The sequence below is a fragment of the Narcine bancroftii genome, chromosome 5 (genome assembly GCF_036971445.1).
Source record: "Narcine bancroftii isolate sNarBan1 chromosome 5, sNarBan1.hap1, whole genome shotgun sequence".
NCBI lineage: Eukaryota > Metazoa > Chordata > Chondrichthyes > Torpediniformes > Narcinidae > Narcine > Narcine bancroftii.
In genome coordinates, this window is record NC_091473.1 from 78,557,921 (window position 1) to 78,584,909 (window position 26,989).

A 26,989-nucleotide genomic window follows, 5' to 3' on the forward strand; every position below is an offset into this window, starting at 1 on the left:
GGTGCAGCCGAGATAGGTAAACTGGTTGACCGTTTTGAGTTTTATGTGCCCGATGGAGATGTGGAGGGGCTGGTAGTCATGGTGGGGAGCTGGCTGATGGAGGACCTCAGTTTTCTTCAGGCTGACTTCCAGGCCAAACATTTTGGCAGTTTCCGCAAAACAGGACGTCAAGCGCTGAAGAGCTGGCTCTGAATGGGCAACTAAAGCGGCATCGTCTGCAAAGAGTAGTTCACGGACAAGTTTCTCTTGTCTTGGTGTGAGCTTGCAGGCGCCTCAGATTGAAGAGACTGCCATCCTTGCGGTACCGGATGTAAACAGTGTCTTCATTGTGGAGGTCTTTCATGGCTTGGTTCAGCATCATGCTGAAGAAGATTGAAAAGAGGGTTGGTGCGAGAACACAGCCTTGCTTCACGCCATTGTTAATGGAGAAGGGTTCAGAGAGCTCATTGCTGTATCTGACCCGACCTTGTTGGTTTTCGTGCAGTTGGATAATCATGTTGAGGAACTTTGGGGGGCATCCGATGCGCTCTAGTATTTGCCAAAGCCCTTTCCTGCTCACGGTGTCGAAGGCTTTGGTGAGGTCAACAAAGGTGATGTAGAGTCCTTTGTTTTGTTCTCTGCACTTTTCTTGGAGCTGTCTGAGGGCAAAGACCATGTCAGTAGTTCCTCTCTTTGCGCGAAAGCCGCACTGTGATTCTGGGAGAATATTCTCGGAGACACTAGGTATTATTCTATTTAGGAGAATCCCAGCGAAGATTTTGCCTGCAATGGAGAACTCCCCTGTAGTTTGAGCAGTCTGATTTCTCACCTTTGCTTTTGTACAGGGTGATGATGGTGGCATCACGAAGGTCCTGAGGCAGTTTTCCTTGGTCCCAACAAAGCTTGAAAAACTCATGCAGTTTGACATGCAGAGTTTTGCCGCCAGCCTTCCAGACCTCTGGGGGGATTCCATCCATACCTGCTGCTTTGCCACTTTTCAGTTGTTCGATTGCCTTATATGTCTCATCCTGGGTGAGGACCTCATCCAGCTCTAGCCTTAGGGGCTGTTGAGGGAGCTGGAGCAGGGCGGAATCTTGGACTGAGCGGTTAGCATTGAAAAGAGATTGGAAGTGTTCTGACCATCGGTTGAGGATGGAGATCTTGTCGCTGAGGAGGACTTTGCCATCTGATCTGCGCAGTGGGCTTTGGACTTGGGGTGAGGGGCCGTACACAGCCTTTAGAGCCTCATAGAAACCCCTGAAGTCGCCAATGTCCGCGCTGAGCTGGGTTCGCTTGGCGAGGCTAGTCCACCACTCATTTTGGATCTCCCGGAGTTTGCGCTGAAGATGGCTGCGTGCGCGACAGAAGGCTTGTTTCTTCTCTGGACAGGACGGCTTTGTAAGGTGAGCCTGGTGGGCAGCTTGCTTCTTTGCCAGCAGCTCCTGGATTTCCTGGCTGTTTTCGTCGAACCAGTCCTCGTTTTTCCTGGAGGAGAAGCCCAGTACCTCTTCAGTGGATTGCAGTATGGTAGTCTTCAACTGATCCCAGAGGGTTTCAGGGGACGGGTCCGTGAGGCCGATTGCATCGTCGAGCTTTGCTTTGAGGTTTGCCTGGAAGTTTCCTCTCGCTTCGTCTGACTGCAGGTTTCCAACATTGAACCTCTTTCTGGGGGCTTTACTGTTCCTGGGCTTTGGCTTGAAGTGAAGGGGGAGGACGTGGAGGGGGAGGACGTGGTCCTGTCCTCGGGCCTGCGCAAAGGAGCTTTTAGGTGGAGTGCAGTGCGCGCAGTACTGGCCCCACCCTTTACACCCATGGTTCGTGTGCCATGGCCAAGCAAGCTGGGACGTGGCAGCAAGGTCCTTGGGTCGTAAGTTTTATATCGGAGTGGCCTTCTCCTATGCAGGTTTATTACCCGGGCTGGAGGGGTCTGCCTCCCCTCTTAGGTCGGTCCATACTGCCCGGACCGGGGCCGAGGCCGCCGCTGCTCTCCCTGTGCCCTGACTGGGGCCGCCGCCTCCAACTCTCTGCCCAGACCGGGGCCTCCGCCTGCCTCACTCGACCGAGGCCGGGGCCGCCGCCTCCCCCTTGCTCCTGCCTGGATTGGGGCCGCCGCCGCCTACCCTCAGCCCGGACCGGGGCCGGGGCCGCCGCTGCTCTCCCTGTGCCCGGACTGGGGCCGCCGCCTCTCACTCTCTGCCCGGATCGGGGCCTCCGCCTGCCTCACTCGACCAAGGCTGGGGCCGCCGCCTCCCCCTTGCTCCTGCCCAGATTGGGGCCGCCGCCGCCTACCCTCAGCCCGGACCGGGGCCGGGGCCGCCGCTGCTCACCCTGTGCCCGGACTGGGGCCGCCGTCTCCCACTCTCTGCCCGGATTGTTTTGGAAAGCAACAAATAAATGAACTCGGAAGATTAGGTCTGAGTGCAGTTGGCTGTTCTAAGAGGGTCATGTGGTTGTTCAGCAGCAGCAGCTGGGACTGGAACATGACAAGCTGGCAAGCTTGTGGAAAACCCCATTTTGAAGGCAGGTTGTGAGTTCTTAGTTCAACCTGGTCAAAACCCTTATGGTACATACAAGAGGAGAGGACTGGCTGCATAATGTTTCACTTGAAATAAGGGAAACAAAAACTAACTCTATGGTGACCTGATGGAAAGAGGTTATCACCTGGCAAACCTTGATGGGGCAATTTCTTCGGCAAGACACTGAAGTAGCTGTTCAGAAGGAATCAATTGTGGGTGTCCAACATGCAACAAATCTCGCTCTAAAACCAACAAGAACCTTCCTGAGTGCTAACCATTTACTTTTCAAGCATCAAAACCTGGTGAAATTCATAAATGTTAAATTCTGTGCACAGTGTAAGAATTGCCTGATACCAGTGAACTTGGAAGAGTGAGAAGTGAGATTGGACTCTGAATCAAAGAACTTTTCTGAACTTACACACACATTACATGCACGTGCACTTATGATGAGAAGGACGTTAAGTTAGGCTAAGTTAAGTTAATAGTAATAAGTTAAAGTTTAATCCTGTTTTCATGTTTAAAGATAATTAAAAGAAACCTTTGTTTAAGTAACCACTTGTCTTGGTGAATTTCTATTTTTGCTGCTGGGTTTTGGGGTTCTCTCGGCTCATAACATCACTACCACTTGCGCTCTCCATGGGTTGGTGCTAGGTTCGATGATACCATTATTGAGCAGACATTGTGTCTCAAACTTCATGAAATCTCAATCTGCTATGCTGTACCTCCTGCTCTTGGTAGCAATGGGTTTGTAGTCTGGGGACAGATTCAGGAAGAGAGGTGTTGGGGGTTGGGGGGGGGGAGTTGATATTGTGTAGAGAGGCTGCATGTGGGTTCTGATTTTTGAGGCCCTACACTCTGAACCATTATGAGGGGAGGGGACCAGAATACTCAAAGGTCACGCTTTTAAGGTGACACAAGAAATTCAGACCCAACAGCACCAGAGCACATAATTCATCAAGTATCTTCAGGTGAAATTTACAGAAATCCCCCCCCCACCCCTCAAACGGCAAGTGCACTATACAATATTGTTGAACATGCATAGGATGCAAATGAGATGTAAGGAATATGCAATAATTAGAAGGATACATCTATAGGTTGTAGTCTTGGACAGTCCGTGAGTCTATAAAGCTTTCAGTAGAGCCTGTGTTGATTAGGCATTTAGTGGAATGTCTGTAACCCTTCAGAGTCACTATGGAGTTGCTGAGCTGGTGAGGTCTGTCCTGATCTAGAACCATCAAGGCTAGGACCCGGAAACTCCATACTCCTCACTCAAGTGGCCCCCACCATCCTGGGTTTCCCTGCATGGGTAAGATGGTGTTGACCTCGTGGCACAGCAAGCTGACCACCTCCTTGCTCCTTTGACAATGATGGAGCTAAGTTTGAATCTAGGTTGTGGCAAGATGGCCACTGAGACTTTTCACACTGTTTCCTCACTTCCTTCTGATAGCGTGTAGCACAGTAAGTGGATTCGGGTGAATTCGGTGCAGAGGGCTTGGGGCTAGAATCGGATCCAGGAGCGGTTCAGGTCGTGAACTTACCCGGGCTTCCTCTTGTGTGGCAAACCCTCGCTCAATGCTCTTTCTTTCCACACCTGGAACACACTGAGTCTTTAGCCAGGCAACGAGATCAGGGGTGCTGGCACTTGCTGCAGAAAAATCATTCCCTAGCACAGGAAGTGGCAGGGGTAGTGGGTGAGTGAGTTTGCTGGCTTTGAGATCTCATTCTTGAGCTTGGCCTGTTCCAACGATTTGGCCAATTCAACGTGGCTAGCCAGGTCCTTCTTACCTGACTCAAGCAGTTGCTGCCTCATGTACCTTGAGCGGACCCCTGCAACTAGAGTGTCCCAGATCTACTCTTCTTCATGAACGTGCCCCGTAGCCACTTCATACCTGCACTTCTAGGCAAGCATCCACAGATCCAGCAGGTTATCATCAATGGTCTCTCCTGGCCATTGGCGATGTAGAGTGAGTCGGTGCCTCGCTCGGATCCTGTTTTGTGACTTCATGTACCATGCCTTCGATGACAGTGTCATATGTAGTGCAGTCCCTGATGACTGCATACCCTTCCGTTCCTACCCTTGAAAGGAGTGCAGTCCTCCAGAGTTCATCAGTGCGGAAGACGTCTCTGGTCGTGTTCAGTAGTCCTGGAAGCAGTCTAGCCAGTATGTGAACTCCTCAGCCGCATCTGGGGACAGAGGGCCTATCAGCAGCGTCCCTGGCTTGAGTAGTGCTTCCATCGTTTAGGGAATAAGCTAATAAAATTGTAGCATAATAAAAGATCTCATGACTGGAGAGAGAGAATAAATGCTTTTATTAGCTTATAACTAAAGGTAGGGTTTCACAGTAGTCTTCAGAAGGGTTCTGGGTTTAGGCAGGAAACCAGGGTTATATATGAGCAGATGGGGGTGGAGTCAGCCATCAGCACAACACACTGCCAGGAATCCCAGTTCACGGCACATGGCAAGTAGGTCCAAACCCATAATCCAACATTCCACTTAACATGAGGCCAGGTAAAGCGTTCCATAACTAGTTTGATTGATGCTCTTCTTCCAGGTTGCAATAGATTTTGAAGAGTCTCATAGACACCGGCACAAAAGACCTAGGCCTTCCTGTGAAAAAATTTACAGCCTAACTTTTCACCCAATTCATCCAGGGTCACATCATGAAGATGGAGACCAGAGTTGCTCCTCTGATACTGGATGAGATCAGGATCTGTGTGCTGTGCACGAGCCATGGCAGTTAAATCGATGGCAATAGTTATATGTAAGGCATCAATGTTGTGCCTGGACAGAGCATCAGCCACGATATTTGATTTTCCTCAGAAGTGCCATATGTCCAATGAAATTGCAGGATGAAGTCCAAGTGCCAAATCTCTCTGGGTGAGTTGAGATGTTTGCTTGTACTCACAGTATGTGTAAGAAGCTGGTGGTCTGTATAAATGATGAGAGGATAACCTTCCAATAAAAAGCAGAAATATTTCACTGTGATATAGATGACCAAGAGTTCTTGACCAAACGTACTATACTTTCCTTGAGCTGGTGACAGCTTGGCTGAAAAAAAATGCCAGAGGTTTCCAATTGCCCAGGGGCTCTTTGTTCTAACACTGCTTCCAAATCACTGACAGATGCATCTGTGGTGAGAGAGAGCAAGGCATTGAACTTTTGATGTACAAGCCTTGTGGCATTCGCAAGCACAGTCTTCATATCATTGAAAGTATGCACAACACCATCTCCCAGAGTTAATGCTCTTTTGGACACGGACTTATCAGATCCTAGTAGTAGTTCAGTAAAGGGTAATAAAGATGCTGCAGCATTTGGCAAGAATCCGTGAAATAAATTCATCAAGACTAAAAAACGTCGCTTCGGCCACACGTAATGGGTGTAAGAATTTCTCGCATCTTTCACACTTTCGATTCATTGGGCAAAATACCATATTGCGTAAATCTATGTCCCAAAAATATAAGATCAGCAACACCAAAAATACATTTATTGGGATTGATCACAATACCAAATCAAGTCTCTGAAACAATAAGATAAGGTGACATTTGTGCTTCTTTTCATCCTCAAGATGCCACAAGAATATCTTCAATGTAAATAAACACAAAATTGAGACTGGTGAATACATGGTCCATAAACTGTTGGAATGTCTAAGCTGCATACTGTAGACCGAATGCCACTCACAGAAACTCAAACGTGTCGAAAGGGTTAATTACTGCCATCTTTGCGACAATCAGAGGCTCAACTGGAATCTGATAGTAAACACGTACTAGATCTATTTTCACAAATATATGTTTGCCATGGATTTTGCTGAAAAGTCTTGTAGATTGCAGATGTTGTATCGGTCAGTCATGGTAGAATTGTTCAGGGCACAATAATCACCACAAGGCCGCCATCCCCAGGAGATTTATTTGGAACCATACGTGATGGTGAAGCCCAGCAACTGTCATATCTGCAAAATATCCCCAACTCTTGCATGTGGTCGAATTCTAATTTCGCGATTTTAAAATAGTCAGGGGTTAATCTACAAGCCTGCACTACCACTGGAGGTCTCTATATGATGGGTTACTCTATGTTTAATGCCTGTGTGATGATGTGATGGGGTTACTAGGTGAAGGAAACACTTGAGCAAGGCTCAGAAAGGGCATGAGCTAGGTTGAAGGCTCATCAGGTGGCTGACGACATTGGAGGGATGACAGATGCAGCTCGCTTTCATCGAAGAGCTGTGGTCCACGACGCAGCAATTTTTCAAATCCACCATCAAAGAAAAATGTGACAAGAAATTTGCTCCAAAAATGGAATTTGCAATGTTTGCAACAGTGAAAATCCACCAAAAAGGATTCTTAAGACTGAAGTCCAATGTGAGTGACTGCTGGCCAAATGTTTGACTATGAGAATCATTCACAGCTGAAAGAACACAAGGTGCCTGCCTTCCTAGGTAGTTGGAGGGACCACATAAATCTCTGTACCAGAATCCACAAGAAATTGAACAGTCTTTGAGGAAAAGATGGTGGCTGTTATGTCCATGGGCAGCAGTTGCCTCTACTGCTCAGCCTGGTTGTTTCCCAGCTGTCATTTGTAGAAGTCGCAAGGTGGTTGAGAGGACCAGGTAGCAGCACCAAATCCCCAGTGCTTCCAACATTGTCTGTTGCTTCTACCACATTCTCAACCACCATGATTCCAACCAGGTCGATGGAAAGAATTCTGTTGCATGCCCAAAGCCTGGACCTGCATAGTCAGTGCTGCCATTTACTGCTCCAACTCAATTATCCTCAATTGAGAAGGTGCTGGAGCTTCATAAGGTGAAGTAAGCAGTTGTTCCAGAACCATTTGCTCCTGTTGACTAAGGGAAGAAGCTAAACTATCTATCTTCATTGCAGAGGTTGTGGACATAATGAGGTCGGCATGATCCACCAACTGATCAAGGGTGGACATTCAAAAGGCCCTCACCAAATGCTCCTGAACACGATGAGGTAAACATCAAAGGAACCTCTGTTTCCAAAAATCCCCTTCAACAGGATCTGTTCCAGCTCATCAGTGCCACCTCCTCAACATCTGTCATGGTTGCCTATTGTCTAGGCTGTCATTAGTTAGTAATTAGTTAGTACTCAGATGGCTGAGTACTTCACAGAATAACTGCCTTAAGCACGTCATATGGGAGATTAACATCTGAACCCACTAAGACATCCTCCACTCCACAGGCAATCTGCTCTGGAAGACGCTACACAAGTAAACCATACTTTGTCTTCTGACCCATCACACTGAGAGCAGAGAAACGCGCTTCAGGGATCATAAACCATGCTGGTGCATTATTAATAAAAAGGGGGGGAATCTCCAGTTTGACCTCCCCAACTGCTCCTGGTTTACCCTCATCACCATCCATTTTAAATTAGAAGGTACTGTGGGGTCACCACTTGTAAGAGTATTGATTTACGACAGCTTACAAATAAAGAATACACTCACTTGTTTCTTTCGGCACACCATGAAATCAGCTCTCTTTTATTATTCATTAGGTAGAACATTGCATTCTTCCACTCCCCAAACACTACCCAGCTAAACTCCTCTGACCTCATTGGCTCACTGCCACACAGGTGATCCTGACACTTTCACTCTCCTCCTCCTGCATCACCCATATGCTGATGCTTAACACACCTGCGCATGCGCGTTATTACTCCCACAAGTCGCTTCACTTACATCATCAGCATCATCTGGCACCGCTCCCGACTAAGGTAAATATGTGACTGCAACATTCCCACAGAAAAGCTCACTGTACTGTTTTTTTTTCTGTCCAGAAAAGAGATTCTCCTCATTTACTCTCAGGGTAGAGTAGACACAGTTGAGTATTTCCTTCTTTGGTTGTCTCACTGAACTGCCCACAAAACAAATTTTCTCATATTTCTTGGTATGCGTGACAATAAATTAATTTCCTTATGGATTTTAGTTCCAGTACGCTTTCACCACAAATGAGAACATTTGAAGCGTTGAACTCATGTCGAAAACAGAGGTGCAAGGTGTGACCTTGTGGGAGCTCAATCCTCCTCCAGCTATCCTCTAAAAATAGCTGCATGCAATTCTTGCCATGTTGTGTTAAGCGACACAACTGGCTCTCACTTCTTCCTCAGCAGGAGGGAGACTTTTCAATGTTTCCCTTGCTCCTGTTGTGGGAGATGTGCACAATTTAGTGCGCCTATAATATACTGCCTGGATACTGGACAAGATGAGCATCATTCATCTAAAAAAGCAAAATCACAAGTTGAGTCTCTTTCTGATTTGGTGGAGATTCTTCACTTAAACAGTTTGGTGGTCATTCTGCATCAATGTATTTGTCCCATGTGTACAATGGTGGAACTTCTCAAACCCAAATCGTGATCTCCTATTCAATATAGGCTCAGTTTTGTTCAAATAGACCTTCAGTTGACCTTCTTTCACAGAGCTGTTCCAAGGCCTTTTTCTCCTGAGATGTCACCACTACCATTGAAGTTGTGTCATACTCGTTCTACTCTGTCCATCTCCTTGACTGGTTGCTCTTGGGTATCGATCCAACAACTTTCAACTGTGGCTTCAGTGATTGACATAACGTTACTTCGATGGGGCAGGAATTGGCTTCAGCAATTCTTAAATCCTGGGAATAAAATTGAATTTAGACAGGTACCTAGATGGGAGGGGTATGGAGGGATATATGCAGGTCAGTGGGTCTAGGCAGAATAATGCTTTGGTACAGACAAGAAGGGCCAAAGGGCCTGTTTCTGTACTGTAATATTCTATGGTTCTATGGATCACAGTGACACCTGTCCACTTTTGGCATGTGCACTACTGCCTTTACCTTTGCCTAACTACATGATCTGTGAAGGAAAAGGTCTTTCTGTTCAAACTTTAGTTTCTGCATGTTGCACTTCACTGCTTCTCTCTGCAGCTGTTCCTCTTTCCTTCATGGTCCATCTTTGTCTCTCAAAGACACCTACCAAATACATTAGCCCTCAATTTCCTCTTCAATAAAAACAGTTAAAGGTGCATTATAATGGACCAACCCAATGTTATTCATTTTTAACCATATGACTAATTCAGCCGTTGAACTATGGAGCCAATCCAACAAATGCAATTTAGCAAACGGTAAAGAACTTGCATTTATACAGTGCTTTACATCACCACAAGTGTCTCAAACAGCTTACAGCCAATAAAGTACTTCTGAATAGTTGACACTGTTGTAATACAGGAAACACAGCAATTCACCGCCAACTCTTTCAAAAGTTTCGTGATATGGCATATCAAGAGCTCCCTGTGCCTGAAGTTTGAAGAAAATCAACCAATACAAATTTGCTCAAATATGCAGTTGATATCAATGCTTCAACATCATAATATTTATTCGTTACTTGCTTACCGAAAAGTTCAAAGCTTTTCTTCTCTCTTGTAGTCTTTTGATTGTACTTCTTACCTACAAAATAATAAGCCATATCATTCTCAGGTTCTGCACTTCAAGAATCAATAGGACACTTTCTTTAACAAACAATCCTTTGAGAATTATTGGTCATACACTGATACATTAAATCTACTTGCTTGAGCTGAGCAGTTTCTTCCTCTAACACTGCAGATGGCGCAAACAAACCAGGCAAAGAAGTTAAGATTTGGAAATTTCTGGGAAATTAAGAGGAAATGCATATCAAATTATACCATTTCATTATTAATTTTAAATGGGTACCTTCTGATCTGACAACTATGTTTAATATACACTGAGCTGGACTTATCTAAGTGCTTGCAGTAGCAACAGAAAGAGGGAGCCCATGCATATGAAAAATAATTTAATTGTGACACTTTCACTTGACATTGTTAGTGCTCTTGTTTACATTTACACGGGTCTCTCAAATCCACATTGCCACGTGCTGGGAATAACTGCTAGCACCATGCAAAGTCTCTGTACAAAAACAATTAAATAATGATGTGGATAGGGGAATCCTGCACTAATATGTCATAAATTATTCCATTGTGGAATCAACAGCAAAGCCTTCAAACCATGCCATAGAATAAAGTGAATGTGAGGTCATCCACTTATAGAAAGAAAAATTGTTGATCCAACTATTATTTAAATGGTGAAAAACTGCAGCAAGCTGTTGTGCAGGGACACCTTGGATTATGTGCATGAATCATAAAAAAAATTTGTAGGTGCAGTGGGTAACAAGAAGGCAAATGAGATGATGGCCTTCATTGTAAGAGGGCTTGAATTTAAGAGCAGGGAGATCCTGCTGCAACTGAGCAGAATACTGGTGAGGCTGTACCTGAAGTACTGGTGAAGTTCTGGTCTCCTTCTTTTCTGCTTTGGAAGCAGTACAAGGAAGTTCACCAGATTGATTCTAGAAATGAAGAGGTTAGCTCGTGAGGTAAGAGCAAGTTGCCTGGCACTATACTAATTAGAGTGTTAAAGGATAAGGAGGGATCCTAGAAAAACAAGTCAAGTTAAAAAAAGGAGTAGATGAGATAGAAGCAGGGAAATTATTTCAACTACCATGTGCACCTCGAACAAGAGGGCAGAGCCTCAAGATTAAAACAGTGATAAGGAAGTACTGCTTCTTCCAAAGATCAGTGAATCTATGGAATTCTCTGCCCAAGGAAACCGTAGACGTTGCCTCATTGAATGTACTTAAGACAGATATTTCGAAGAATTCGGAATTAAGAGTTAATTAAGGTGGGTAAAGTGGAGCTGAGTTTACAGCCAGATGAGCCACGATCTTATTGAATGACAGAGTAAGCTTGAGGAGCCAGCTGACCTGCTCCTATTTCTATGTTCTCATGAAGACCAAAAAATATGGCTGAGGGGCATTTTCTTACATTTATATTCCATTAGTTTATTCAGTTTTAAGAAGCATAACCATTTCAAAATTGCTATTTCAATACAATTCTACAAACTGGGAAAATTAACATAAATAATTAGCATTATAAAAAAGAAACTGAAGGCTACATGAGATTTGTGCACATATCTGCTACTCCAAAGCTCTCGACTATCAGAAAATCCACTGGTGTAAAATACTTTCCATTATTTTATTCCAACAGGAATGGAAGTGACCACTGAATTGAAGCAGATGGCTTTCACTGCATTTGTTTTATACTGTCACCATTATACTGAAATTATTCCAGAAAAATGAGCACTTCCTGATAAATTCGGCTATGAGGGGTAAGTAATTAAAAGCAAGAAATTCAGCATTAAAACATTGCAGTACTGTATGATCACTGTCAAAAAATAAATCCACATCAGGGTAAATTTATGTGCACAAAACAGACTGTGCTGAGAATCACATGATAGTTTATAATGATGTGTGAAGAATAAATATTGGGCAGATTACCATTGATAATGTCCTGCTCTCCTTTAAAGTTGTGTCACAGGATCTTTAACTGAGGATAAGCAGGACATTGGTATAACACTTTCAAAATATTGTACATTGTGGTGTACAGCACTCATTTAGTCTTTCATTGGAATGTCAGCCTTGAGTGTCACAGAGGTCTACAGCACTGAAACGGGCAGTTTAGCCTAACTTGTCCATTTTGACCAAGCTAGTTCCATTCACCTGCCTTTGTTCCATATCCCTCTTCACTTTTCTTATCCAAGCACTGGTCTAAATGTCTTTTGAACATTACAATTGGCCCACCTACTCTTTTCTTTCACATCTAGTTGTATGAAACCATTTTGTGCTCAGATTCCTAGTTTGGGATTTGAACTCAATCTCATGAGTTGGGGGAAGAGCTCTCTACCAACTAAGTAACAGCTCGTAAGAAAAGTGTTCCCTCCCAGAAGCAACCAACCGACAAAAGACATGCTCTCCACAATTTCAAGCCACTGTGATTTACAAAGAATGATCATATGCCTGGTTAAAATGGAGTTCTTCATCTAAATATACAAGGATTAATATTTAATTACTTATATTGTAGCACCACAAAATAATACTTTGGTTTAATTCTGTTTGGATTATATTTTCAGAGCAGGACCAATAAACAGAACTCGGTATGTACAGACCAAACCTGGGACAACAAAAATTAAACCGAGTTACATCTATCAAGAACAGCAACATAAAGCAGAAACCAGCAGAAATGTTCTTATGTTATTATGATGAAGTAATTTATTTTCAGAAGAAATGCAAATTAAAGGTGACTTAAATAACAGAGGCATTACAAACAATTACCAACATGTCATATAATGGCTAAGGGCCAGTATCCATCTATGTTACTGATACTGTCATTATCATAGAAGTTAATGTGCACATAAAATGCTTTCAATACTCTAATTTATAGTCCCCAAAGCTTCCTCTTTTCATAGAAAATCCAGAGCTATTTTTCATCTTAATGTAAAATAGATAATTTATTGTGTCCATCTATTTAATTAAAATAATCCAGCATCAGTTTTGATAACTGTAAATTTGTATCACAGTGGGAAAACTTTTTTTAGACTTGCAGATGATGAAATTTCCTATCACGTTGATAAGCCTGGGGAGGGAAAAAGGATGAGTTTTATTCAGTGATCCAATAGGCAATCATTCATTCCTAATGTTCATCATGAAAACCAACTGATGTGAAATGGTTTTTAAAACAGTAGAATTAGAAATCATAAATATAAACAGCCGAGCATGTCAAGGGAAAATAAAATTGAAAGTGACTCATCGGCAAAAAAAGCTGAGAATATAGCTACTTTGGGCTTGAAGTGATCATGTGTCACACATAGCTCACAGCAGCGCTCTATTTGTATAGCTTGTGTACTCAAATATTGACACAAGGCTAGAAGTTGTAGCTGAACAGACTGAAGTTGCCTGCACCTGGCTGAAGACTTGCCAGCTGTTAATGAACAGAAACAATAGACTGTGCACATGTGGGTTATCTACTGCAATGATACACTGCATCTTGACGCTGCTGTACTTGTCTGAGTTTACCAAAACAATTTATTGATCATCTATTTCACTCAGTTTTCTGTCCAGAATGTAAATCATTCTAAAAATAATAACAATTTTTATTTCCCACCCGTCCAGGGCTTTAATTTTGGATCACTAAACTCTGCAGGGCAGAAGGATGTATTGATTTAAACACTCAAAGGACTATTAACTAATGTCTAGTATTCTGGAGTCGAGGAGAACCCCTACCTTGGTAACAGTAATGGTCAAATCTTTCTAAACCTGAGTAATTCAAATGCATTGTACAGGTCCATAAAGCCAACCAAAAAGAGGCACTGATGCATCAACAGGTCCTGACGAAGATCCAAGTCTGAACTGTAGATTTCAATGTTGAATATAAACCCAGTTTGTAATTCTATTCTTCAGGAATTTTAACTTCACCTTCCTACTCCATCAGTAACTTGAAATAAAAGGAATTGAATGACTCTGGTTGTAATGATGCTGGGTTCATGTTGACCTTTTACTATCTTCAACTGGAATTAAGATCATTGCTAGGCAGACAGGAGAGATGGTGGAATACTAAAGCCACCCTGTGATAAACCTAAATTTAGGTGTAGGGCAGATAAAAAGGGCAATAGATACGCGTTAATGTCTTGTCTAATTAGGTTTCTCTATTGTTCCCAAATTTCCCAGAGCATTAAGGAGAGCTGCAGAATATTGATCTGAGATGGAGGTGCAGTTTGAGGACTACAGCAATCTTAAGAAGATAAGTTCTTGCTCACACTTGAATCTTCTTCTGTCAAGTCTCTGCAGCCCAGCCACTGAATTGCCCACAAACAAAAGTCATGCAGCCAAGATAATGGAGAGCTCTCTTCTTCCAGCAAGAGGGCAAGAGAGAAATGTGTGAAAAAGTATGGAAAAAATGAATTTAAGTTTTTGGTGAAAAGAGTGAAATATTGCAAGATAGTTCCTGCTCGTATTGAAAGGCAATCACTGACCTTTCTTCATTTGCAATTTTGATCACAATAAATGTGGAGACTATGTTCACAGGCAATATTTACAGTGATTGGAAATGAAAAGGCAGCAATGGATAATGAACCATGAAAAGAATGAAAAGACAGCAACATAGAAAGCAAAAGTAGCATCTTCAAACATAATGTCAGAGAACACTTCATAAATGTCCTTTGACAATGGCAAAGAATAGGGAAACAGCTGCTCATCCAAACAAGTCAAGGCAGAAATCTGATCCAACAAATGTTGAGCCACATCTACAAAATTTGAACAGAAGCAATACTTTCACGTTTCAGTCCAGTCACCTGCATTGATATTCTTTCACATAGATATTTTGTAATGATGTGGGGGGTTGGGTTGGCATTCATCTATCCCATTCCTCTAATTATTTCCACAAATCTTATGTTCACATCAACTCCCCAAAGTGCTGATGCTGAATGACTATTTGACCTCCATGCCAGTGTGGGATACAAACATTTAGTGAGTATTCATCACAAAACCTTATTGTAATACCATGGTCCAATTACTGACACCTGATAAATTATATTATAATTTGGTCAAGTTACCATGGTACTGGTGGACTGCTTAATCCATGCTCTTCTTTCCAGCAACCTGGCCCCCAAAACATCGGTGGCAACAGATGCTTGGCTACAAAAAAATATTGTCAAAACTCTCAAGAGCCCCAAGGGTCTTTTCGGACAGTTCCTCATGGACAACTTGCCAACTCTCAGGATACTGGTGCTACAAGGGGACTGCAGCTTATGGCTGCCCAGAAGCCTGCTGACATTGGAGATTTCAGGCATCCATGACAACAAGAACCGACTGGTTTGATGAGAATCTCCAAGCAATTGAGAAGCTAATTAATATAACTGTAAGGGGTTCAAGGACTAGAAGGTCCATTCCTCTAGTCTTGAAAAAAGAAATTCATTGATGGCATAACATATCTGGGTATCAGTACTGTGATTCCAACATCCCTCCTCAGTGAGAGCCAGGAATAGGGTGAATTTCATCTAGGAGAGAGAGGCATTCAATGCCTGTTGGAAGGAACACTAGCAAGACTGTCACCTACAAATCTGTCCTGACATGAGCTCCTTTGACTGTATCCCATTGGATTGTATCTGGGACAACTGTTCTAACTTCTAATTGACAGGAAATCAAGGAGACCAGAAAAATAATTGTAAGAAGTTTCAAGCTTAAAAAAAAACCAGGGCTTCTGGACCACACCATATCCCTGCTAAATTCCTACAAATTTCCAGTGAGAAGCTTCAACAACCTCATTGGTTATATTTGGAGACTGAAGAGGTTAAATATTGTGGGCACCTTCAATAAGATAATGAGCTTGATTGTGGTGACATGTGGGGGATTCTGCAGACTGCCACAAGGAAAATTACCACCAGTGTCTGTTACGTTTGTTCTTTCAAGAAGAATGGCTTGACATGGGTTTACCACTTAACTTTATTTCCCTTGAGCTGCTTCAACCGACTTCCAACCGACCATCCCCGTCATATGTTACTTCCAGTTTCTGGCCAACTGAGTGCATTGCATGCTGGGAAATGTATACACACATAACAACATTTCTTTCCCTTTTTAAAAAACAAAAGCACAAACAATACTATGTCTACAGAAGTATCTACATTCTGTGGACTGTCTCTTTCCACCAGTTGTATCTGATGACTTCTGGCTTTACAAAGTCATTGAAGTTCATTCAGAGAATCCGCAAGATTCAGCTGAAGTTCAAAAATCCATAGAGGTTTTTTCCTACTCTTCCATTTCCTCTTTATCAGGAAGTTTACAAACAGTCACCAGTAGCTGTTGATTTTGCTGTTGCCATTCCTCAACATTACGATAGGTCGCCAGATGGTGAGAAATCACTTCAAAGGAACTACTTATCCCAGCAAAACTAATTTCATCCTAACATAAAATATGATTTCTCCAGCATCTTTTAGTTCCATCAAAAGCACCCAATTCTGCTGTGAAAGATTTGACACTTGCATTTTGTATCTCTGATTCTCCCTGTTGAGTAATGAAGCATGCTTATTCACCACAGATTTTTGCACCCGTTCCTATTCTTCATGCTGGTACTTCAGAAGCATCACTTCTTTCACAATTTCATCCAAATATTTATTCACTCTCTTAGTTTTCCTGTTTTGCCAATAGCAATTGATCTTATATCCATCCCAACTCTGTGAGCTTCATTCCAGGCTTCACAATCTTGGCCACAGCTGCTGCAGTGGATGACATAGCTGCCAATACCTCTTCTGATAGTGTGGCGGCTACTTTAAGCTTTGTAGTTGAAAGATGTTTGCATTTTCAATTCCTTATCATGAAGAGACTCTTCAAGTTGTTTTCTTAAGAGTTCAAGTTCTTATATTGATATATTCTTATCCTCTAATGCATCCATTCTTTCTTTTAGATGCAGCTGAAGTCACTCATTAGAGTCAAGCCGAGTTTCTAAATGTCTCAAACATTATTCTATGCAGCCAAGCTGCTCTTCAGCCTTTGTCAGAGCTGCAATTCACTGGGCAAGTTCAGCTTCTATTCTGGTAATGTTTCTGCTCACTTCATTGTTTCCTGCAGATTCTGTTCAGCAAGTTCCAGAGTTTCCTGTTACTGCCTATTTTTGTCTTCTAGCTGGTGTAAGAAGACATCCTTATTTGCCAACTTATTTTCTAATTTGTCATTCATGTCATGCAATGAGGTTGATTCTCTCTATACATTAAAGTATCAATTCTCCAGTGCAGTTGTCCTTCTTTCCGTGAGTGTTGCGTGCTTATCTTCGGTCTGTGAACCCATTATACATACTCTTTTCACCAGTTTGAACTCTTCCTATGCCTGTAGATCCAACACATTCTGTACTCTCCTTTCTACAAGCAATAGTTGTGATTTAATGCTGCCCTTTGTGTTTGAAGAGTCACCACACAGTTCCCCCCACCTTTTTTTTACTAGAATGTTTTCTCCAGTGTTACCTGTCATTTTTAATTTCACAGGATAAATTTTGCTCTTTACAGTGAGCATCTTGTAATCATCCATAGATAACAGATTCACCTGAGCTCTGGTGTCGAGCTTTAATGGAATTACTGTCTCATTCACAGTCACTGGAATGATCTATTCCATTTTGGTAGCAGCAATCTGCAGTAAATCCATGAAGAATTCCTCAATTTCTTCATCCACTGTGTATACTTTTCTCTTGGTATCCCCTGCCTTACAGCACTTTGAAAAATTATTCTGCTTCCCACATTTATAGCAGGATTTTCCAAAGGCAGGACACATCCTTGGAATATGTCTACCTCCACAGCTGCTACATTTGTTATTTGAGCCTACCTCTTTGCTTTGGGAAACTCCAGATGCTCTGCTTACCTGTTTTCATCACATGCACTCTTATGTCTACCTTGTGCAGCTCCTTAGCTTGTGCTCATATGGTCTCTGCTGCCCTACACATATTCACAGCTTTTTCATATAATAGTCTTTTTTTAGGTCCATTATCTGGGATTCTGCAAGCTATTCTGTCTTTAATTAGTGAATTTTTCAAATCTCAAAATTCAAAGGACTTACTCAGTGTGTGAAGATCGGCTAAGTATTGGTCAAAGTTCATACTTTGTTTCTGGCATCAGGAAAAAAACTTGAATCTCTCAAATGTGACGTTTTTACATGTAACAAAATAATCCTCGAGTTTTGTCATCAGTGTCCAACATGAAAGCTGTCTCCTCAATTTGAAAACTGTTATAGATGTCCAAGGCATCTTCAAACATCATGCACAGAAACATAGACACTTCAGTTTTCCATCTCTCCCATTCCACCAGTTTCTAAATAAATGTTGAATCATCGTTTGAAGCATTTTCAATTATTGGCTACATTGCCAGTAAACTGCATCAATGTGGGAGGACTTAACTTATCCATGATTATGAACTATTGCCTCCTCTTACTCACTCAGACACTTCTGACACCATGCTATGCTTGTTCTTTCAAGAAGAATGATTTTCCTTGAGCTGCATCAACCATCTACCAACCGACCACCCCTGCCATTTGCCACTTCCAGTTTCCTCCCAACCATGCACATTGCATGATAGAACTAAACAAATATATTATGAATTAGGAGAACGAGCACACAAGGTATTAACTTGGCAATTGAAAATGGAGCAAGCATCAAGGATTATTAATGCCGTCAAGAAGAATTCAAAAATTATGTATAAATTACAGGATACAAATGATCATTTTGGTATTATACTAAGTTATATTCATCTCAATCATTGAATAATGAAGGAGAAATTAATGATTATTTTACAGAAGCTTTAACTTCCATCTTTGAATTGCCAAGCTCAGAAGGATTTAGATTCTCCATTTATGTTGAAAGAAGTTATTAAGGCTTTAAATTCTATGCACAATGGTAAATCTCATGGTAAAGATGGGTTTATGTCTGAATTTTATAAAAAATTAAAGATTTATTGATGCCTTTATTAATGGAAGTATTAAAACTTGTTCATTACCAGAATCTTTTTTCAAATGCTTTAATAACAGTAATACCTGAGAAAGATAAAGATAAAAATTTATTAAAACCTGAGTCTTATAGGCCTATATTGTTATTAAATGTTGATTTTTAAGATTATTGCTGAAGTTTTGGCTAATAGAGTGAATGAATATTTACCTGAGTTGGTTCATTTAGATCAATCTGGATTTAAGAAAAGATATTCTGCTGATAATATAGCTAAATTAATTTGTCTAATTCATAGTTCTCAGAGACAATCAGATTTAGCATTAGTTTTATGATTAGATGCTGAAAAGGTTTTTGACAGATTAGCATGGAATTATTTATTTAAGGTTTTACAAAAATTTCAATTTCGGCCAATATTTATGAATTGGATTAAAGCTTTATATAGAAATCCTTTGGCTAGGGTAGCTACTAATTGACAACTTTCTTCTTCTTTTTCATTAACTAGATTGGCTAGACAATGTTTCCCCTTATCTCCTGCATTATTTGTTTTAGAAATTGAACTGTTGGCACAATCAATAAGGCAAAAATTTAATATTAAAGGAATTAAAGTGAATAAGGAAGAGTATAAAATTAGTTTGTTTGCAGATGATGTATTGATTTATATAACAGATCCTGATATTCTTTAATTTCTTTATATAAAAAGTTACAAGATTATGGGGAAATATCTGATTATAAAATTAATTAGGATAAAAGTAAAGTTGTGCCATTAGTAGAAGATTATGATCATTGTAAATGTGTAGTTCAATTCAATATTCAATTAAATATTAAGATATTTGAAATGATAGAAATTTAGATAATTTGTACGTTAAATTATGTTCCATTATTTAATAAAATAAAAGATTATTTAAATAGATGGAATGACTTACCTATTACCTTAATAGGCAGAGTGAATTGTATTAAAATTAATATTTTTCAAGGATTAAATACATTTTTCAATCTATTCCTTATTTAGTACCTCAGAAAATGTTTAAAGATCTTAATTCAATTGTAAGGAAATTTTTATGGAAGGGGAAAATAAATAGGGTATCTTTGGAGAAATTAGCTCGGAATTTTGAATTAGGTGGTTTACAACTGCCACATTTTCAGAATTATTATAAAGCTGCACAATTGAAATTTATTGATGCAATGTTTGATTTAAATAAACCTTCTATTTGGGTGAATATAGATTTAGCTAAAATTGATGAGAGGTCTATGTCAGAATATATTTATAAATGGAATTCAAAATTGTTAATTGCTAAGGATCCATCAATTTTGAAACATTTAATTGAAATATGGAATAAAACTGATTATGAGATAGGTGGAAAAGGAAAGATTTCAGCAAAAATGCCCTTATATCAAAATAAACTTCCTCCTTTTAGTGTAAATAATCAGTTTTTAAAGATATGGAATCAATTGGGGATTTTAAAAAATGAAGATTGTTTTGAAGCAGGGAAGTTTTTATCTTTTAATCAAATGAAGGAGAAATGTCAAGTGCCTGGTAATACATTTTTTTTGTTACATCAGGTTAAAAAAAAATTTATTGGGAAAATTAGCTCATAATTTAAAATTACCTAGACAATCTGCTTTGGAATTATTGCTTACTAAAGAAAAAAAACAAATAAGTTTATTTCTGAGATGTATAAGTTATTACAAAATAAAATGCCAAAGTTGAATGTTCATAAATCAAGAATGAAATGGGAACTTGATTTAAATAGAAAGATAGACAAAAATGTTTGAAGAAATTTGATTAAGGATAATATGACTAAGGTTATAAACATAAGATATAGATTAGAACAATATAATTTTTTACATCAATTGTATTTAACCCCTCAGAAATTAACAAAATTTGAATTAATTTCTTCAGATTTGTGTTTTAGATGTGGACAAGAAATAGGTACTTTTTTTTTACATTCGACTTGGACTTGTTCTAAAATTAAGAATATTTTGGATACATGTTAAATTGTTTTTGGAGCAAGTATTAAAAGTGACTCTACCATTTGATCCAATTTTGTTTTTATTAGAAGACATTAAGTCAATTGCTTTAAGATTGAGATTAACTATGGATCAAATGAATTTTTATGTTTAGCTTTGGCCATTTCAAAAAAATGTTTGACTAGTACTTAGAAATCTGATTTATTTTTTAGGAATGCAAAGATGGCATGCTGAAATGAAATCCTGTATTCCTTCAGAAAAGATAGCGTATTATTTGAGGGATAAATATTTTTTTTTAAGCATGGAGCCCATATTTTAAAAACTCTTGGTTTGAAGATTTAATCTCTCAGTCGACACCAGTGGGTGTCTCGGTTTCCACACCTAAAAAGTTGATTATTGTTATTTTTAAGTGATGATCTCCTTTCTTCTTTCTTTGTAGGTGGAAGGGGGAGGAGAGAGGGTGTTAGTGGCATGGATGGGGGAGATGGGGGTTTTTACTTAATTATATAATATCTGTATGAATATGTTATAATCATTGTTATATGATTTAAATTTATAAATAAAATATATAAAAAAAACAGTGGGGATGATTGCACAATGTTGAATTCCATTCACAACTGCTCAGCAGAACCAATACAATATGTGACATGAGCTAACAAGTGGCAGGCTGGTGTTGCAGAGGAGGTGATAGACAGGAGGTACAGGGACACTATCACACCTAGGAGGCAGGAGGAGGGTAGATGGGTGAAAGTCAGGGGAGGGAAAGGGAACAGGCAGGCAGTGCAGGGCACCCCAGTGACCATCCCCCTCAATAACAAGTATACCATTTTGGATACTGTGGAGGGGGAAATAGGGGGTAACCTACCAGGGACAATCCACATAGGTCAGGTGTCAGGAACAGAGTCTGATCCTGTGGCTAAGGGAGAAGAAGTGGTGACCTATAGTGATAGGGAGAGAGATAAAAGGTTCTGTGAAAGAGATCGAATTTCCTGGATGTTAAATTTTTTCCCTTGTGGCAGGGTGCAAGTTATCTCAGATCGACTTCATGGCATCCTCAGGAAGGAGGGTGTTCAGTCAGATGTTGTGGTCTATGTAGGGACCTGTGATGTAGGTAGGAAGAGGAAGGAGGTCTGCAAGGAGAGTTCAAGGAGTTAGGCACTAGGTTGAAGGATAGGACCTCCAGGGTAGTGATCTCAGGATTGCTATCCATCCCATGTGTTTGTGAGGTTAGAAATAGAAGGATAATGCAGCTTAATACATAGCTAAAGACATGATACAGGAGGGAGGGCCTCAGGTTTCTGGATCATTCTGCTCTTTTCCAAGTAAGATTGGACCTGTTCTGACAGGACGGTTGGCATCTAAACTGGAGGGGTGACCAATATCCTTGTGGAAAGCTTTGCTAGTGATCCTCAGATGGGTCTAAACTAGAATTGCAGGGGGAGGGGAACCAGAGAGCCAGAGCATGTAGAGGAATGGATGAGGGAAAGGATGATTTGAAAATTACATGCACCATTAGAAGTCAACGGGTTGAATGTGGTGAAAATATTCTGAAGTGCACCTATTTCAATTCAAGGAGTATTGTAGGAAAGGCAGACAAGCTTAAAGAGTGGATTGGGACGTAGAATTATGACATTGTGACCATTAGTGAAACTTGCCTGGAAGAGGGCAGCTCAATGTTCTGGGCTTCTATGGCTTTTGATGCATTAGAACAGGGGGGAATTTAAGGAGGAGGAGTGCCATTGCTCATCAGGAAAAATATCAAAACTGTGCTCAGGGAGGACAGATCAGAGGGCTCATCTACTGAGGCTATGTACTTGGAACAGAGGAATGGGAGAGGTATGGCCACACTCATGGGGTTGTATTATAGACCGCACAATAGTCAGCGAAAATTGAAGGAGCAAATCTGTAGAGAGACAGCTTTAGGAAACATAAAGTTGTGAAAGTAGGAGATTTAAACTTTCCACATATTGAAAGGGACACCCACACTGTAAAAGGGCTGAATGGTTTGAAGTTTGTCAAATGTGTTCAGGAAAGTTTTCTAAATCAATATATAAAGATACCAATGAGAGAAAATGTAATACTGGATCTCCTATTAGGGAATGATTCAAGACATGTGACAGAAATATGTATAGTGAAACATTTTGGGTCCAGTGATCATATCCTATTAGTTACAAGTTCTGGGCCTCGGGTTGGGATTCTAAATTGGAGAAAGGCCAATTTTGAGGAAATGAGAAAGGATCTAGAATGCATGGATTGGGATAAGTGATCTTTGGGCAAGGATGTGCGAGGGAAGTGGAGGACCTTCAAAAGGTGAAACCTTGAGCGTACAGAGTTTGTATGTTGTTGTCAGGATCAAAGGTAAGGTTAGAAGGTATAGGGAACCTTGCTTTTTATGGGGTGTTGGGGACTTGATTTGGAAGGAGAGAGAGAGAGAGAGAGAGAGAGGTGTATTATAGGTATAGGCAACATGGAGCAAATGAGGAGTATAAAAAATGTAAGTAAAACCTCAAGAAAGAAATCAGGAAGGCTAAAAGTAGACATGAGGTTGCTGTGGCAGACAATGTGAAGAAAAATCCTAAGGGTTTCTATAGGTATATGAAGAGCAAAAAGATAGTAAGGAACAAAATTAGTCCCCTTGAAGATTAGAGAACGTTAGCTTTGTATGGAGCCAAAAGAGATGGGAAAGATCTTATTTTTTTTTCTATCACCAGTATTCACTCAGGAAAAAGGCAAAGAATCATGGGATGCAAGTAAAACAAGCAGTAAAGTCATGGAAACTATACAGATTAAAGAGAAGGAAGTGTTTGCTGTTTTAAAGCAAATAAGGGTGGATAAATCCACAGGGCCTGACAAGATATTCCCTCAGACCTTGAGGGAGACTAGTGTAGAAATTGCAGGGGCTCTGGCAGAAATATTTAAAATGTTCCTTAGCCATGAGTGTGGTTCCACAGATTTGGAGGGTAGCTCACATTGTTCCATTTATTTAAAAAGGCTCCAAAATTAACCCAGGAAATTATAGGCCGGTGAGCCTGATATCAGTAGAAGGAGGCTACGAGGAAAGTTAATGAAGAAAAGGTTGTGGATGTTGTCTAATTGGACTTTGGTAAAGCCTTTGATAAGTCCCACATGGGAGGATAGTCAGGAAGGTTCAGACGCTAGGTATTCATGGTGAAATAGTGAACTGGATTCATCAATGGCTGGACAGGAGAAGCCCAAGAGTAGTAGTGTTTGATAGCTTCTCAAATTGGAGGCCTGTGACAAATGGTGTGCCTCAGGGATTGCTGCTGGAACCATTGTTGTTTGTCATCTATATCAATTGGATCAACAAGTTTGCAGATGACACTAAGATTGGAGGTGTTCTGATCAGCAAAGAAGGTTTTCAAAGCTTGCAGAGAGATCTGGACCAGCTGGAAAAATGGTAGATGGAATTTAATCCAAACAAGTGTGAGGTATTGCATTTTGGAAGGACAAACCAAGAAAGGACATATGTGGTAAATGGTAGGGCACTGAGGAGTGCATTAGAACAGAGGGATCTAAGAATACAGATACATAATACAGATAAATAATTCCCTGAAAACTACATCATAGGTAGATAGGGTTGTAAAGAGAGCATTTGGCAATATTGGCCTTCATAAAGTATTGAGTATAGGAGCTGGGATGTTATGGTAAAGTTGTATAAGATATTGGTGATATCAAATTTGGAGTATTGTGTGCAGTTTTGGTCACCTAACTACAGGAAAGATATCAATAAGAAAGAAAGAGTGCAGAGAAGATTTACTAGGATGTTGTCCAGATTTCAGGAACTGAGTTACAAGGAAAAGTTAAACAGGGACTTTATTCCCTGGAGCATAGAAAGAATGAGGGGAAATTTGATGGAGGTATTTAAAATTATGAGGAGGACAGTCAGAATAAATGCAATTGGCTTTTTTTCCATTGAGGGTGGGTGAGATGCAAACTAGAGGACATGGGTTAAGAGCAGGGTTGGTGCCAAGGTGGGGGGGATATCCATGGGCATTACCCCCCCCCCCAAAATGAGGTGCTATGGCCCCAATATGGTCACAGCCATCGCTCGCCGTCAGACCTGCACCACCCCCTCCAACGTCACCAGTGTGCATCAAGTGTCACTAGCATCTAGCTTGACACATGCCAGCAACACTCCACCAGCCCCGGCTGAGTCACTAGCCTGCGTCAAGCGTCAGTAGCATCTAGTGACACTCGATGCAATAAAAGCAGCACCCTTGCCTCCTACGTCGTAGGGGCAGATGGTGTTAACATTCGTCGGCAGGTAGGTCCCAGCAACCATTCCCCCCCAGGCTGAGCGAGTTTGTGAGCATTCCACTGTGCCCCCCTCTAACATTCATTCTGTTGTCAACCCTGGTTATGAGTGAAAGGAGAAAAGTTTAGGGGGAATATGAGAGGGAACTTCTTCACACAGAGAATGGTGGGAGTGTGGAACAAGTTGTGAATGCGGGCTCAATTTTAAAATTTAATAAGAATTGGACAGGCACATGGATAGAAGATTGGGTGTAGGTCAGTTTGACTAGACCAAAAAATGATTTGGCACAAGAGGCTCATTTCTGTGCTGTTATGTTCTATTGTTCTGTGGAAATAAACTGCTCTTGAACTTAGAACTGATCTCCAGGTTTCTGTACATTCTACTCACAGGTTGCAGTGGGAAGATGTTGTGATCAGGGTCACATGATATTGGTTGCTTTCCTAAGGCAGTGGTTGATAGGTCAGAGCCTTTGGACTTCGTTCCTCAGAATTTGCTCAGTCCATGCCACTCGTGCTAAATGTTCTATATTTGCTACTCCCCACAAAATGCATCAGCTCACTCTCATCAGGATTAAATTCCATTCGTGATTGCCTTGTCCAAATCACCAGCTGATCAATATTATTCTGTAGGCTGAGACCAACTTCCTCACTATCAACAACATCACCACAAATCCACCTCTTGGGGCTCCAGATCCTGGAGATAATATATTTCATAAAAAGAAAATATTAAATATTTAAACAATGATTGAATAATGTGATGTTTATAACTTATTTATGGAATTATATGTACATGATTTAGTTTTCAATTCAATAGCCAGCCTGAGCTCTATCAACAAAGTGCAGTAAATACATTAAGAGAACGATTCAAAGCAGATCCATCAACAATCAAGTATCAATTGTAATCGTGGAGCCGACTCTTACACCACACAAACAAGGCATATTTTGAATCTAAAGTTTATTTGCTGCAGGAAAGATTGCTTATTGTTAAATCTGCAAAATAATAAAAGTGCAAAGCCATGATACATGAAACCACCATAATTGTCAAGTTGGGTTCCAATGCCCAACCATGCTCTGTTATCTGGGTGAGAGTGAACAAAGGGCAGATAAAACCAGCTTCTTGGTCAAATATCAAAACTTGCATAGAATAGCGCATGAAATTTTGTTCTTCCCCCATTCAAGAATTTTGCCCATTGACAAGTTTCATTTTTAAGTTTTGATCAATCAAGTCGTGGTGCTTGAAAGTAATGCCACGACATAATGTTTGCCTCTACATCTCTCAATGGATTGACTTTAAGTTTCACTCATCATTCCTCCTGTTGTCACAAGATGGTAACTTGCGTGGCAGTTAGTTCATCTCCTGCATCCATAGATATGTGGTCTTAGCTGGGGAAGGCACGGAGCAGCAATTAAATCTGTGGATAAGCAAGGGAATGAGAATCATGCAGATAATTATCACAGCCTCAGACCAAAAAAAAAGCTGAGGGAGCTGCAGAAGATTGAGAAATAAGGACACATAAGATATGGAAGGATTTGAAAATAAGAATAAGAATTTTTAAATCAGACTTTCGCTTAATCAATAGTGAATGTAATCAGTAACCATTGATGCTAGGGTAAACAGAATATAGGACAATTTAGTGCATGAGCAGCAGGACTTCAGATGACTTCAAATTAATGGAAAACAGAATAAGATGAGTCATTGGAATATTGATATCCAACAAAGGCATCATTTGGGACTTCAAAAAATGGTGAGTTGAGGTAGAAACTGACAGTCTGAGAGAAAGAAAGTTGAAATTTAAAGGAAAGAAGCTATTCAGTTGATTGTGGCCATCCAAGATCAACTTTAGATCAATCCCATTTCCAAAATCTTGTCTGCAGCCTGCAGGCCATGGTTCTTCAAGAATTCCTCCAAGTGATTTCAAAAGTGACAAGTGCAATTCTTTCTGGCTCC

General features: G+C 40.8%; 1 protein-coding gene across 1 annotated transcript in view; it reads right to left on the minus strand.

The window, feature by feature from the left end:
• Window positions 1-26,989, minus strand: part of LOC138765302 (adhesion G protein-coupled receptor D2) — a 326,991-nt gene that overhangs the window by 159,131 nt on the left and 140,871 nt on the right. The window contains exon 19 of the mRNA XM_069942347.1: window positions 9,869-9,922. Coding sequence (XP_069798448.1) covers window positions 9,869-9,922 — 54 coding nt within the window. The remainder of the gene's footprint in view (window positions 1-9,868; window positions 9,923-26,989) is intronic.